This window comes from Stigmatopora argus, chromosome 1 (assembly GCF_051989625.1).
Source record: "Stigmatopora argus isolate UIUO_Sarg chromosome 1, RoL_Sarg_1.0, whole genome shotgun sequence".
Lineage (NCBI taxonomy): Eukaryota > Metazoa > Chordata > Actinopteri > Syngnathiformes > Syngnathidae > Stigmatopora > Stigmatopora argus.
Genome location: NC_135387.1, coordinates 13,833,233 through 13,848,059, shown reverse-complemented (window position 1 = coordinate 13,848,059; position 14,827 = coordinate 13,833,233). Strand labels below are relative to the sequence as shown.

The window sequence follows — 14,827 nt, the reverse complement described above, 5'->3', positions numbered from 1 at the left end:
CAGAATATCAAACCATGCAACAATCTGATACATATAACATATTATGGAGTGGGATTTGTGTACGTAACACAAACAATTGGTGCTTCGCCGGTAAAGGTAAAACCAAAACCAAACACAACCACATTTGGAAAAGAGCTCCTTATTGAAGGTTCTGCTTGACACTTGAATTCTAAACAAAGGAAAGCTCTCTGCGTTTCTTTTGAGCTGAGCAACTGCCTGCAGGTCAACCACAACTCAAATTAAAGTCTGAAAATAATTCAACACAAACAACACAAACCATTGATACCCCCGGGAATGTAAAGGGGAAGCAGCCCGACAGCTCAGACTGCGTCGTTAGCACATTGTGTCACGTGTTGTCATGCTAACCAAGCTAGATAGATCCAGGTGGACAGGTGCCTAGAGAAGCTGCGACAACACCGGTGTGAGAAATACCGGACCCCGAGCGGCACCTGGCAGGCAAAGCCAACAGATTTTGGCATGTGGACGCCCAAAATCGTCTCCAGCACGTCTTGAAAACCTACACTGGAGATTACGGAAACCAATTTGGTTTACATCTACTGATAACCCTAACATCTGCGCTTTCTTGATTGCATGTTTATTGTCAATAGCGTTTCTTACTTGATTTCAATAACAACTGGACAATAATATTTAGTATTTGGTCGATAGTAAGTGAGCGCATTCTGTCAGACGAACTAAAATAAGACCGATTCCAATTTGTTCTCCCATGTCAAAATTTCATAGATTTATGGCCTGCGCAACACATGGCTTATGGTCATTATTCATACAATCACGAGAAGATCAGAAGAGCACTGTTGCTATTTGACACATGTTTGAACGTGGGCCCGAGTTCTCAGCGCATTCTCACCCACTCTCGGCAAACCACTAAATACGCCATGTGATACGTGAACTAGCCTTCACATACACTTTCTAATTCTGTCCCAGAAGGACAAGATGATGGTTTTGATTCCAGTGGAAAAAAAAGAGAAACGATATACATCCAACTTCAGTGTGTGACAATATGGACTTTTGGGCGCAAAATTCACACCTTTAGTTAACTGTTTTACTAGACAGGCACTGATTGAAAATTACTGATTTAAGGATTAGCGATTACACAGTAAAAACTAGAATTCCCTCCCCATTACACATCACTAACACTGTGCACCTATTACGTTTTCGTGTCAGTGAGAGATAATTTGTCAAGCAAAATTTAAACTGAGTTCTAATCACGACATTTTATTTAATAATTATTTTCCATACTGCTTAGAGTCACAAGGAGTGTGGGGTGCTGGAGTCTATCCTGGTTAATTATTTTCCCTTTAAATACTGGCAAAATTCTGCTTTATTAAGACCAGGAATGAACTTCTTACATCCATCCGTAGGCAAACTAAAAAACGCCGGGGACCCTGGGGGATCGTGCCATTGGAATGCATCTTTTACTAAAGTTATTTTTTGCTTTTACTTCCGTAATTGTGCAAGAAATATGAAAAAAAGTTCTATTCGTGGTTACAAAAGACCCTCCCAGAATTTTTTTAAAGTGAATGAATTTGACTCACGTTGATGATGAGGGTCAATTGTTCTCCTGGGTGATGTTTAATCAACTTTTCTTTGTTAGCTGTGAAGAACTGTGGGTCTTCGACGTATTCCAACAGGAAGTGACCTTTATGTAGCTCATCTTCATCCTCATCCTCCTCTTCGGTTGAGTCAATATTAGAGGGGTAGGGGCGCTCCTCCGTGTAGAGGACTCCGTTCAGGTAGAAGTGCACTGAGGTCTGCTGGGATAGGCTGGAAGGAGGCGACGGGCATCTGATGATGGATGACGAAAGAACCACGCACAGCTGAAAACAGATCAGATGCGACAAGAATATCAGTCAGGTTGCAGTTAAAAGTCGCTCATCGCTGGGGTTGCCAACGCAAGTGTCATGACAAGGATTATTGTATTTAAAGGAAATGAGAGGAACCGCTTTAAGTGCTGTCAAGTAAAGTTGGCAGTGCTTCAAATATGTTCTTTCAAAGACATGTCATGCTTTGTTTACTACATGTGAGTGCATGTAACGCCTGTGGGAGTGTAGTAGGTTATAGCCATGTTCAGGCATAGGTGAAGACTCACAGTTTGTCCGATTCCCAACACCTGCATGGTGGCAGTCTGCACCAAGTCAAATCCATTTCCCACCACTGTGATGATCCTACCACCACTGAAACACACACACACCCATGAAAGGAAGTCGTCTCCAGGCTCAAAGTATATATATTAGCGTCATGTCACGTTGTTCCGACCTGAGGAAGCTCCTATCAGGTTTGATCAAGCTGATGGTGGGGTTCTTCTCATACGTGTACGTGGTGCTCAGTTCTTCACTGCGACAGGAGACGTTCTCAAACTCCACACACACCGACACTGATTCGCTACTTGATTGCAACGCTGGAGGCATGATGAACTCAATGGTGTCATCTGTTTGCCTTAAAGAGGGGGAAAAAGACTTCAGCCAAGCGCTGTGTTCAGTCTATCAGTTGTATCACTGTCATGAATGTTTCCATTCAGAATATCGCTTCTGTCTACATGAGTCAAATTGTTTTGAAATAAAACATTTTTTAGGGGTATTCTGAACAAACAGCTTTGTATAAAGGTTTACTCCACCAACTCTTCTCTGGAAACAGATAGCAACATTGATATCTTTCATTAATGAGTTTGCAGACGACAGAAAATGTACTCACTCTGCGATGACACATTCGAGAGTGTTATTGACCATAACTCGAACCTGAGATCCAATACCCAAGTGCTCCCCACGAATGGTCACTCTGGTTCCTCCGGCACGGGAGCCTTTCTTGGGCTCCATGGTCTGTATCTTTGGAACCTGAACAAAAAGGTGAAAAATTACACGAATTGCCCTCTGACATTCCAACCTCTGACTTGAGGGATTGCCCGCCGCCTTGCATGGGCAATCCCTCTGGTGCTTCAGTGTGTCAGCCATCTGCTCTGAGGACCTGGTGCTCGTCAAACCTGACACCTTCCAGTCCTCGGGACAAGTACTTCAAGCCGAAATCCTTATGGACCTAAGCCGCAAATGTGCTCTCAGCTTTGACGGCTTGTCAGTTGCTGGTAAACAGATGTTTGCCGAAAAAATTCACTACTTAAAATGAAAAACTAACTGTTTTTTTTGTTTGTCTGAAAGAAATGGAAATATCGAAAAGAAAAAGGGGCCGAATTATGAATGGATTCGATGTAAATATTGTAAAGTCAAAAGATTTTCCAGCATAAAAAATTAACAGCTTTTTTTTATTTTAACTAAATGTCCTTAATGTTTAAAGGGCCTTCCTAACGCACCTTTCTGAACTTGAAAATATTGTTTTTTGAACAGATTTTTTTTTCATTGCGTTTCGTTGCCAAACAGATTTTGGAACTCCCACTTTTAATCCTAAACTAAAATGACTGAGAATTGTGAAGCCATTTTGTCATTGTGTGAGAAAGAAAAAGGACCCTGAAGATGAATGCATACTGTGACTGATCAGGTTTTGCAGGATTAAATTTCAAGCATTAATTCCAGAATTAATTGTATCGGGAAGATGACGTAACACAAGTGTTTACGTTTACAACTATTTTGGTGTGCAGCCGTGTCTGTGTTGGACGCGAGATGCCCTTCAAGTAATAAATCTAACTCAGGTCATCAAACATGAACTTTTTCTGTAAATCTCGAGAGAAGAAGATTCCTAAGTGTGTTAGATGCTTTTCCTCAGGCTGTGCACTTTAAATATCTTATCTTGTCACGTTGACCAAGACAGCTGCTGACTGCTCAGCAAAGATGAGTGTGAAAGCTGGGCTTGAACAACAAAGACAACAACAACAACAAAAACCTGAAGCTTGCAGGATTGCAACTGTTCACATGAAAATGCACCCCCCCACATGCCAGGTGAAGACAAATATCCATCTGTGCATCAGCATTCCCACTTAGTCCAAAGCCTCTACCCCCTCAGTGAACCATGCCTATGGGCGAAACCTCTCATCCTAACTGACAGGATTCACTTCCTCAGTGTGTACACGGAGGAGCTTGGCTATTGTTTGTTTGGGCGCCTAAGCGGGTGCAAGAAGGCAGATGTTTCCTTCCTGCGGTTTGAGGCAAATATCCTGTCTCCCAAAACTATTTTCCCTTTCTTCCACTATTTTCATTTCAACAGCCTGCAGTCAAAAGCTTTCACAATGAAACATCTCGGGCTGCAAGGCCAAAAGGCTTTTCCAGAGCTGTGTTAGCTGTCCTGGATTTCCTTTGTCCTAACATATCAAGTAAAGTCTCAAGATCAGGCGCTGATTTATTTCAAAGACGGGGCGCCCCTGGAAGCTGCTCATATGATGGACTGCATCAGCTCGACTGAATATTAAAACCTCTCGCTCTCTAAATAAGACAGCACAAGGAGGTTTTGTGGATATTTTCATTTGGAAAAACACTTCAAGTCTCGTCCAGTGGTCGTAGCGCCGGTGGTTCGAATCCTGGCTCAGGCTGTCTGCCGTTAAAGGTTCCTTGCGTAAGATGCTGATCAAGAAATGACTCCAAATGGGCCTCATGATGCTTTCCTTGGTGTCAGACACCCGTTGCTATATATAAATGTGTGTGAGAATGGTTGAATATGAGTGTTTTGGGAACTATGATGGTGTTGATAAGGCTCTATGTAAGTGAACGCCATAGACCGTTTATTGAAGCGGAGCTGAAGTTAATTAACACAAACATTATGGACTTTTTTTTTTACCGGCAGCTAGTGCAGGGCACGACAGGGACGTTTGGCTTCTGTGCCGATAAACGAAAGTTTCCCAAATGCTCACATTCTTGGGAGCCGTAAAGCGCATCTGTTAACACTCAACTTGCAGGGGAGGACTCTCGCATTGGATAGCGGGACACAAGAGGGAACAATGGAATGCAGAAGATTTGACGGCAGAATGCTCACCAAGTACGAGAAGCTCTCTTTGGACGTGCCCGTCCCGCTCTGTTCCACGTCCACTCTGACAATATCTGTCTCGGCCTGTGCGGACGCCTCTGTGATGCACACCAGTCTACAAAAATCACAAGCCATAGGGCAGTCGTTAACTTGACAATTCAGCAAATGAAATAATTTTAATCAAAACAAAAAGATAACAATAGACGAGGTGGGACGAGGGAGACACGATGACTCTTGAGCATTTGGATTATGAACTCATTCATCATTTACATGTGGAATCCAATAAGCCGTGCAATATTATGAGAGTTAAAGTTCAGATCAGCTCAGACCAGATGTGTCAAGACACACAGGAGGCTTGTTCACCAGCCTTCTGGCTGTCATTAAGCCCTGGGTATCATCGGGGATATCTCACATTCACGGCCACGTAAAGCAAACAGGAACGGCAACCAATGGGGTGGAAGGGGGTTAGGGCGCTGTGTGGGGTTTGAGCACCGTGAATTGGATCCAACCTTCATTACAGTGAAGTGAAAATTTACAAATTGCATTAGGAGATATTTACATCAAAAGACACATAGGTCATTTGCATACAAAATTCCATAAAGTAGACGCACGGGACGATAAACTGCAGGGTTCAAAGCAGAGAAAAGAACAGTGTCTTATTGTCTGAAATTTACATTAATCACCCAGCCCTACGAGTACATTGCCTGTTCACTGTGTACATAATCTACTAAAATCCCATGTGTCCTCACTTGCTAACATCAACTATTAAAAGATTTTGCTGGATCTTTGTGATGGTTCCAAAATTGAGGCTTTGTTGAGGCAAATGTTCAGTCAGCTTCTTTCACTTTGATTGATAGGAGTAGTTGCGTCCTTGTTATGTGGAACAGTGCAATATTCAAACAATAACATTATTTGAATCATTCAAAAAATAACATAAAACAAAAGCAGAAACAAAATGATGTGGGCAAAAAGAACGAAAGATAATTCTTAAAAACACACACAGAGAAATGCTAACTCAATCCAGGGAAGAGGCTCACTCCATAAATTAGGGGACCACTGCAAAAAATAATTAAATAAAAAAACAATAAAAAGGAAAGAAAAGAGGAGATTTTACTAGATTTGCTGCAATAACTTTTTCCTTGTTAGGAGTGCAGTTGTTGTCGTTCAGGAAAGCATAGTTCGTAGATGTTGGATCACCAATTCCAGTGGAAACCACCTCAAAGAACTTTTTTGGATCTCTGCTTTGAGATCTGGAGCATAGCCTTACCAAAATGGCATTCTTGTTTATGGCTATCATGCATTCCCATTCTGCCTTGGCGGAGGTTTGCATTCTCTCGGGTGCTCTTTTTTTCTGATTTGTGCTCAGTTTTTGTCCCAGACAGTCCATTGTTTTGTTCATCTTGGCATTCGTTGACATCTCTTTCATGTAAAGCCCCAAGTTTCTCAAACTAAAACGAAATATGTTTTGAGCTCCCCTGAAACCAGAACCGAGGAAGCGTGAGAAACAAAACAACACACAATAATACAAGAGCCTGGTGCAGAACTACTTTGACAGCCATCAGTTCCAGCACGTATTAATTACAAGCATATAATTTCACAAGCGTGTAATGATCTCATATTCAAATTAGGTCACGGATAGCTGCAATATATCATGTAAAGACAAAAACATGAAGAATGTGACACGCAAGATGCAAGCAGCACAATCATTGTCATGCTTGTAGTGTTTAATGCAGCTTACATAAATTATTTTTATCAATCATTATGGACTGCAGTGTTAATATAAGGCTTAAAAAAATCTGCACATTTTTCAACTTTGTCTGGGACAACATATGGTATCCCTTTTCTAATGAATTGCATGGACCTATATCTACTTTGACTGTTATTTTTACACAACATAAATTTGCTCTACAATGCTTTAAATGTCTCAGACATGAGGAAACTCCACCTATTTCCTTGTTCTGTTGACCCACAATGTTCCGGTTTCACGCTCATTGTACACTTGAGACTTTGAAAAAGAATTTGGGCAGAAACAGGTGTTTGCTTTTACATATGTAAAAGCTATTTGAATGGATGACAATGACAGTTTTTCACATAGATTGATAGGATTGATAATAAACAACCTTTTTTTTCCTTAGCAAAAAACACCACAATTGAGCTTGGTAAAAGGGACCATGTAGAACCGGTAGAGAAACATCAATTTAAAGAAAAAAAAGGATGTATTGTACACAATGTCAAGGCACGTGATTAGATCTATTTCCTTGTAAAGCCAGACCAATCAGGATGCAGACACTATGGAGAAATATTTGCTTTTGGCTTCAAGCAATGTGCTGTGTGTGTGTGTGTTGAGTGACGTTCATGTCCTACAATCTTAGTCAAATGACATACACGCTGCAAATAGAACGAGGTGGAGCCAGAATGGAAAAAATATATATCGATTGCCTGCTTTATTTACTTAAGCCTCACATGTAATTAGAAATCAATAATTTCATGTTTGTTGGATGAACATGTTTAAATCAATTCTAATTTGCATGAAATGGGGTCTACATTTTATAAAGAATAATTTCCACCGCAATAACAAGAGATCGCGATCACGTTTCTGGTTACTGAATTATGAGGTCGTGCTTTCAAATTGTGGCTATGGCCTCTCCTTCCTGTTTTTTGGTCACTCAGCTTTTCTTTTACATTCTAAAAGCATGTTTGATAGCTTCATTTAAAAAGTCAGAAAATGTTTAAGTGTTTAAATTGGAGGAGCAAAATTGCAACAGTTTGCATATTGATCTGTTTTGAATTGGGCATCTTAAAAAAAGAGAAAAAAAAGAATTGTGGTGTAATTTCACGCTTGAAGGGTGGAAATGAATGTAAAGACTTGAAATGAAGGTGATGACACAGGATCACATCCAATTACATCAAGCAGTCGCGAGTGCTGACGATGTCGGACGTGTGACATGTCGTGATTTGTGAACGTTGTACTTTGGTGTCACGACAAACAGCCATTTGGAAATAACGGCGCGAGATGAGCTCATTGATGAGGGGGGGGTATACGTACGTGCTTCAGGGGAAACGTTTTTGGCAGATGGAGTGGTGGGTCACACCCTCACCTGCTTTCAATGCAATGATTGGCTTCAGTGGAGCACGACCAGATAAACGCTTCCATTTGGGCTGCTCGTGGCGAGATCAAGTTTGAATGTTTTGGGAAAGTTGCTGACTTCCATTATGACTGCTGTCTCCATGGTTACAGTGCGCTCATCCCTGAGCCATGGAGTCATTTAGAGTGAGAAGCGTGCTGCATACAAAGAGTTGTGATAACCTCATGTATCAAAATACAAATAGTTTGGAAACCACATGCACAGGTCAGAACATATGCATATGTTAGGGTTGGAACAGTGAAAAGCATCACATCTAAGTTCAAATATTTCTGTTTGGTTCACAACTGATCTATTTGTATGTTTTTTTTTCTTTTCTTTTTAACAATGTGGCAGCTAATGCAACCTTAATTTGCTCATGGTTCTTGAAGTCAATATTTGTGGCGAGCAGTGCGGCTTCTCATTGCGTTCACTGGTGTGTCAAGTCCTCAACCTTTTCTCTTGTCCTGTGCCTGTCTTTTCTTTTCTTTGCTCGGGCTGAGATGTCAAAAATTCACATCGGACATCTCAGCCAAACTCGCATCACTGCCTGCCCCACTGACTGACCGCTTACCTGCCAAACAGCATGACAGGTATCCGTGACAACAAGCATATATCTCTTGTGCACATTTCAGCGGTTTTGCAAATAGGATCACACTCTCATAACCGACGTGTACAGATGGCACATGCAAATTTTTTATCATTGTGTAAACAGACATTTTTTTTATATACTAGCACACATTCACATCAAGGGTTCGTAATGCACCACTTAACAAACTGCCAAACACCAGATGAGCAAGTGTTTGGCAATGGAGCCGAGAAAAAAACTGTCCTTTATAGGAAGAAACCACAAACACAATCTGAACACTGTGGGGGTGACCGTCTGCTCCAAAAAAATTAAGAAGAATAGCAAAAACAGCCAATAAAACACCAATAGTTCCACGATGTCGGGAACAATTATGAAAACGGTATGTTTCCAACAATACATCATCTAAACTCAAACAATAAGGAAAACTTACTCAACAGAGACCCTGTAGAGCTCTGGCAGGAGGGTACATGAAACGTCTCCGATATAAACTTTGACTACTTCAGCCCTGCGACCCAGGTTTTTGCCATGCACCGTCAGACGCGTGCCTCCGTCCACGGGACCCTTTAGTGGGAAGATCTGAAAGAAACAGATGAAAGGTATGTACAGTGGGCAAGACAAACAAACACAGTAGAATGTTGGAACTATTCATTTTACAAACCACACATTAAACAAAATTGTCTGAAGGTCATAAATTTTGATTCAAGCTCATTTTCTTCATAATTGGACAATTCTTGAGAATTTATCACATATTTCAATGCCTTGTAAATCCAAACAGTGTGCGGAATACAGGGCAAGGTGCAGAATATATCATTTCACCCATAGTTTTTAACAGACTGCTAGATGTTATGGTCATTATTATTATTATTAATAAATGGTAAAGTATCCTAACGAATGTTAATAGTTATTTATGTCTAAAATGTATTTGCCTGTCTGTATTCTCATCCTCTTGCTACTGTGACAATGACATTTCTCGAATACTGGATGAATAAAGTTATCTAATCTAATCTAGTGACCATAACAGATGCAGATATGTAACGGTAGATCCACTTTGGTAGATCTCTCTTTGTGACCATCTCTGCTCAGAACTAGTCATCCAGAAGATATTGTTGTATGACGTTAGCTGCTAATATTATCATTCAGTTGAGATGTTGTAGCGTTAATGTTTGCTGCCACCGTTAGCCAGTCAAACATGTGTGTCAACAAAAGCACTTTGTTGCAAAGAGAGTAGAACTATATTTGAAACATTTTTTGTTGTTGTTGTGTTTGAAGAAATAAATGAAACGGCAGGCATTCAATTGGTTGAGTGGATGTTTAAATTGTTTTCCTCAGTCTGAAGAAATGTTTATAAAGAAAGTGGATATCATGTACTTAGTAGTTAGATTTGTTTTGTTTAATACAATGTTCTCCACTTAATAAAAAAAATTTCTGCTGCATGAAGGAGGCCACTTTATTCTTACAATCTCCAGGTGAAATGGATAGCTTTAAACTTAATTCAATATCACTTCTGCATTGGTTTGCATTCTAAAAGTTATGTGAGAAAAAATGTACTGATGCTTATGACCATCATGTTTTGCAGTATTCTGGTTTGATGTTGTTTGGACCTCCGCTTCTTGTTCTTGACTTGGCTAACTTTTTGGCTACCATTGATGAAGTCCAATCAATTTGAATTAGAAGGGGCAGCAGCAGATGAACCAATTAAGTTTTGAAGTGGATATATTCCCAATGAGGAGGAAGGAGGTGAAGAATGATGCTGACATTGAAGGCCAAGTGCTTTAAGTGTCGAAGATTCATTTCAAAGGGCCTGTCGTCTCGGCGCCTAAATACTCGCATGCATACAAAGCCAAAACTTAACTGTCTAAGCCTCAGCTCATCTACAGAACATGCAAATAAAGAGGAGCTTAAGAGCCCCCTTCAGATCCAACAAGAGAGCGGCAGAGTGAGAGTGGAGGGAGGGCTGGAGAGCTGAGCGAAAGGTACGTGAGTGCCAAACCAATTTGGGGGACACAAGTCGAGAGCATAGCTATTGCCGAGCCTCGACGTGGCCAATTAATAGCAGGCTCTATTTTCTTTCATATCTTCACAGGTCTGCTATATTCTGCTCTTGTTCGCACTCTTGCACGTCATTTCAGCTCTTGCCTTCACCTCAGTTCGCAGCCAAAGAAGAGGATGTCTCGACTAAAGATAGCATCAGACGCACATATAAGGGGAGAAATCTATGATCTTGCCAAAGCAACTTTTTTTTTTATGACCCTGCCTGAGCTGCGGTCACCGTGACACTGCTGCGTTATTAGGCCGGCTCTCCAGCGAGAATGAAAACACCTATTATGTTGGTGTTGGTGAGAGGGCAAGGTACATGTCTGAATCCTGATAATCTGATGTTTCAAAGAGTCACAGTCCACACAAACGTCAGATCTTAAAAAGATTCTTCTTAAAGGGACCACATACGGATGAAAATGTGTGGTATTTTACAGTTGTGGTCATGTTGTGTGCTCTGGTGATCTCCACACAAAAGACTAACAACATGAAGAACAAAGCTACGATCTGATAAGGTTACCCAAGTGTTTGTGTGGCGGTGTTGTTAAAACAGCCATGCTTTGGGGTGGTCACACTTAAATAAAACTGGTTGGAAATATTTGTTATATTTTGGGATACTTTCTTGTACATCAGGGTTCTTCTTTTATTGGCCATACCATCTATCTTCACACGCAGGTGACTTAAAAAACATTCTTTCCTCAGTCACATGAAGACTTTTAAATATGTATATTAAACATATTTAATAATCATCATTTAGAAGTCGTGTTTGTTAGTGGGGCATCCAAAACTAGCTAAGACCAAAACTGAAACTGAAAACCTGAGACCAGCACTTACCAAGCCAGTTGGGAGTTGACACCAAGTCTAGACCAAGAACCATGACAAACCCATAAAAATACATCTTATAAACATTAAAATGTCGAGCGGTTAACAGTTATTCTTTGTTGTACACTTGGGAATGAGATGGGTGGGGGGCTCAGGTAAAAATGGTCCAATCATGGTTTAGTGTGTATGTATTGCCTGAGGGTCTTATTTTTGACTATGGTGCCAAACCTCTGGTGAAAAACACAACCGCACGTTTTATTTGACAGGAACTACAACACAGGAAATGATTTCACTGTTTTGGTGGTTACAGTACAGCAGCCTGTGAGGCCACCCGGCTGTTACCTACGCCACATACTTGTGCACGCTGTTCATGGTGTAAAAAAGACAAAACCGCATACCTTCTTACACATGCGACGCCCACACCCCACATTAACATGAAATGCGCAGAACGTGGCGCGCCGGGGAAGCCAGGCTCCCTACAGAGCTCAGCGCAAAGTACATCATTTATTATAAGCATTTCAGCGGCGCTCCGCCATCAATGTCGGCAGTCATGCTGTTCATTTGCACCTCTTACAAGTCTGTGAGGTTCGATTTACGGCTTAGCCTCCGCGGAGATCACACGGTGAGAATGTGTCGACACAAAACCCCGTTCAGAATGATGACGGCATTGCTTTCTTTGTTTGCACGGCTACGGGCCCAATCAGATCTTGTTTTTATGGTTTGTTTGAGTCTCCTGGAGCAGTCCCACCATGGAAATCAAAGAGGAGCCGAGGACAAAAACAGGAAAAGCATTCTGACTCCACGGGACACCGCTTGACTTCTACAGCCTCGCGGCTCTTCATCCTGCCTGCTAGACTCCGCATGCCTGATTCCAATTTAATGTCACATATAAACTATTTTTAGGGCGTCCTGTTTCGCATATTTCTCTTGTTTTAAACAGTGGATGAGCTCACGGTTAGCATGGCTGAAGATTGAATTAGTCGAAAAGAGAGAAAATGGAAGCATTCGGGGCAGGTTTGGCAGTGTCCTTCATCAAGTAGCTGGGGCTTTGCTTAAATGGAGAATTAAAACTTCTCAAACATTCCTTTTAGCAGAACTACAACTTTAGTTTTTTTGAAACAAAAGTGGCTCGAGTTTACTTTTCACTTTTGCTACAACTAAAAACTATTTTTGCTTTAACTGCCATTCATCTTTTTCTATGAGTAGAATAGTAAATTTAGCAGCAAATATGCAACCATGTGTTAAGGTTGTTTGTGTGTTTTGCCCACTTTGTTGGACATATTTGTTCTCCCGGCGTGGGGCTTTTATCACCAGGAAGTTCAGCCCAATTGGGGATCATATGAGCCGTGCTTCCTAACCCTTCCCTCTGGATCTGCACTACAAGCAAAATGGATTCTCTCTATGAACAGTAGATATGCTAATAGGACTAATTAGATTATGTAGAGCTCAACAAGTAGGTATGAATCGACCTTTAACCCGCCGCCCATTGAGTTCCTGTTGCTGCAAACTCTTAGCAAGAATACGCCACAAAGTTACTTTGAGATAGAAGAAGGTTGTTTTCTTCGGTATTGTAATGATTTAAAGGCAAAATTTTACAACGAGAAACACTTTCCCGCTTCAAGTTACTACATAAAAGCTACCATAATTTCTCAAATCATTTACCCAAATCATTGCAAATTAGTGTTCAGTACCATTGACAATTATACAGCGGACAGTCAGAAATGGGATTCAAGTTGCCGTCAAAATGCACGGCCACAGAGGTCGTCCTAACCCAAGGGATCTGCGGCCAAGGGTAGCTTAGCACCTTTCACTACTAGATTGATGAATGCCTTTCAGAAATCATGTGAGCAGCTGTCAATGGACAACACGACAGGATTTGAACAAGCCCATGATTGACTTTTATAGTTCCGACACCACAAAGAGCTGTAAAAGCAAGCGTTTGTATTCAACTGCGATCTTACCTTGTGGATCTCAGGCGCAGGACATTGCTCTTTAATGGGCTGACAGTCATCCCTCAGTCCACAGCTGTTTTCACACCAGCCGCAGAGGTGCCCCTGATCCTCGCGACCCCAGCACTGCGAACAGTCTCCGCTGCCTACGCCACAGTTGTACACCTCCACTAAGGGAAGGTAACAAACAGTTGAAATTTGTTTTCTGGCTAGCGCATAGAAAACTGGCCAGTCCATTAAATAAACAGAAATGAAAAAAAGTTTCAACAAAGACAGCATATAAAATCACATCACAATACTCATCATCAACATTGTTGGCAAGAAAACCTTTTTGAATTCAGATCCTCCCTCAATCTTGAAATTTGCCCTATATTTTGCCAGTAATCCAATGTGTAATATTGTTATGTTGACACGTCAAGACAATGATGCTAATGCCTTACAGGCTCAACTATACTATATGCACTCAAATATTCACATTGGAGCACTGTGACCTCTGGTACGCTATTTCCAGCTGCAAATATCCTGCCGTCTTGACCACCTGTACAACCTTTCATAAAAAAAGTGTGAGAAAGCAACAAATGCTGTCCGTATGTTGGAATGCCACATTAACAATGAAAACCAGATGTTTACATAGTATAAAAAAATGGGGATGCTTCCACATCTATCGGTTTCACCTATTGGGGGAGAAAAAATATGGGGGTTTGGGGGTTATTTTGCTTCAGGATGAATTGGTCTAGTGGAAAAAGCTCTGTTGCAAATGCCTCTTCAGAAGTCAAATGAATTGAAGTATCCTGGCAAACTCTTCAAAAATTGACCTCGGCATAAGATGGTGTTTTGAGAAGGCTCTGATCACAAAGATCTCAATCAGTTTAAAAATGGATTTATGAGTCTGAAAAGGGGTGCGCAAATAAGGGGATCTCAAAATTAGTTGTGTCAACATGTTTGAGCCAAGTCACAGTTTCAAGGTAACACTGCAATGGATGTCAATTTCTGGAGGCATGTGTGAAAAGTTGTTGAAATTAAAAAATCAGTTACTATTTTGCCATCTAGCAAACCCAAATGACTACAATCATCCCAATTGATCTAAAACAGAAAAGGTTTAATCTCATTTCAAAGTGCTTTTCACTTTTAATCATTAAATCAGGCAGGAGCGAAAGCAAATGTCACCAGAATGTGACCGAAGCGGAGCTGTGTATTTTCCTTATTTCTCTATTAAAAGTGTTTTGTTTTCTTTTCTTCTATTTCTGATGACTCAGCTCTGTAAAAAAAAAAAGAGACTTGTCACGTCCGCCAAAGTGAGCTGAAATTTTCACACGGCCTTTGTGTGCGGTGCACATCTGGAAGGTCTGGCATGTAACTTGAGCGTGACGGCAAGCCAAATTCAACAACTC

General features: G+C 41.1%; 1 protein-coding gene across 1 annotated transcript in view; it reads right to left on the bottom strand.

Moving 5' to 3' along the window:
• The window catches only part of plxnd1 (plexin D1), an 85,700-nt gene that overhangs the window by 37,506 nt on the left and 33,367 nt on the right, over positions 1-14,827 (bottom strand). The window contains exons 12-18 of the mRNA XM_077599145.1: positions 13,449-13,606; positions 9,062-9,207; positions 4,930-5,035; positions 2,710-2,849; positions 2,275-2,454; positions 2,108-2,192; positions 1,554-1,835 (exon numbers count right to left, since the gene is read on the bottom strand). Of these exons, the coding sequence (XP_077455271.1) occupies positions 1,554-1,835; positions 2,108-2,192; positions 2,275-2,454; positions 2,710-2,849; positions 4,930-5,035; positions 9,062-9,207; positions 13,449-13,606 (1,097 nt within the window). The remainder of the gene's footprint in view (positions 1-1,553; positions 1,836-2,107; positions 2,193-2,274; positions 2,455-2,709; positions 2,850-4,929; positions 5,036-9,061; positions 9,208-13,448; positions 13,607-14,827) is intronic.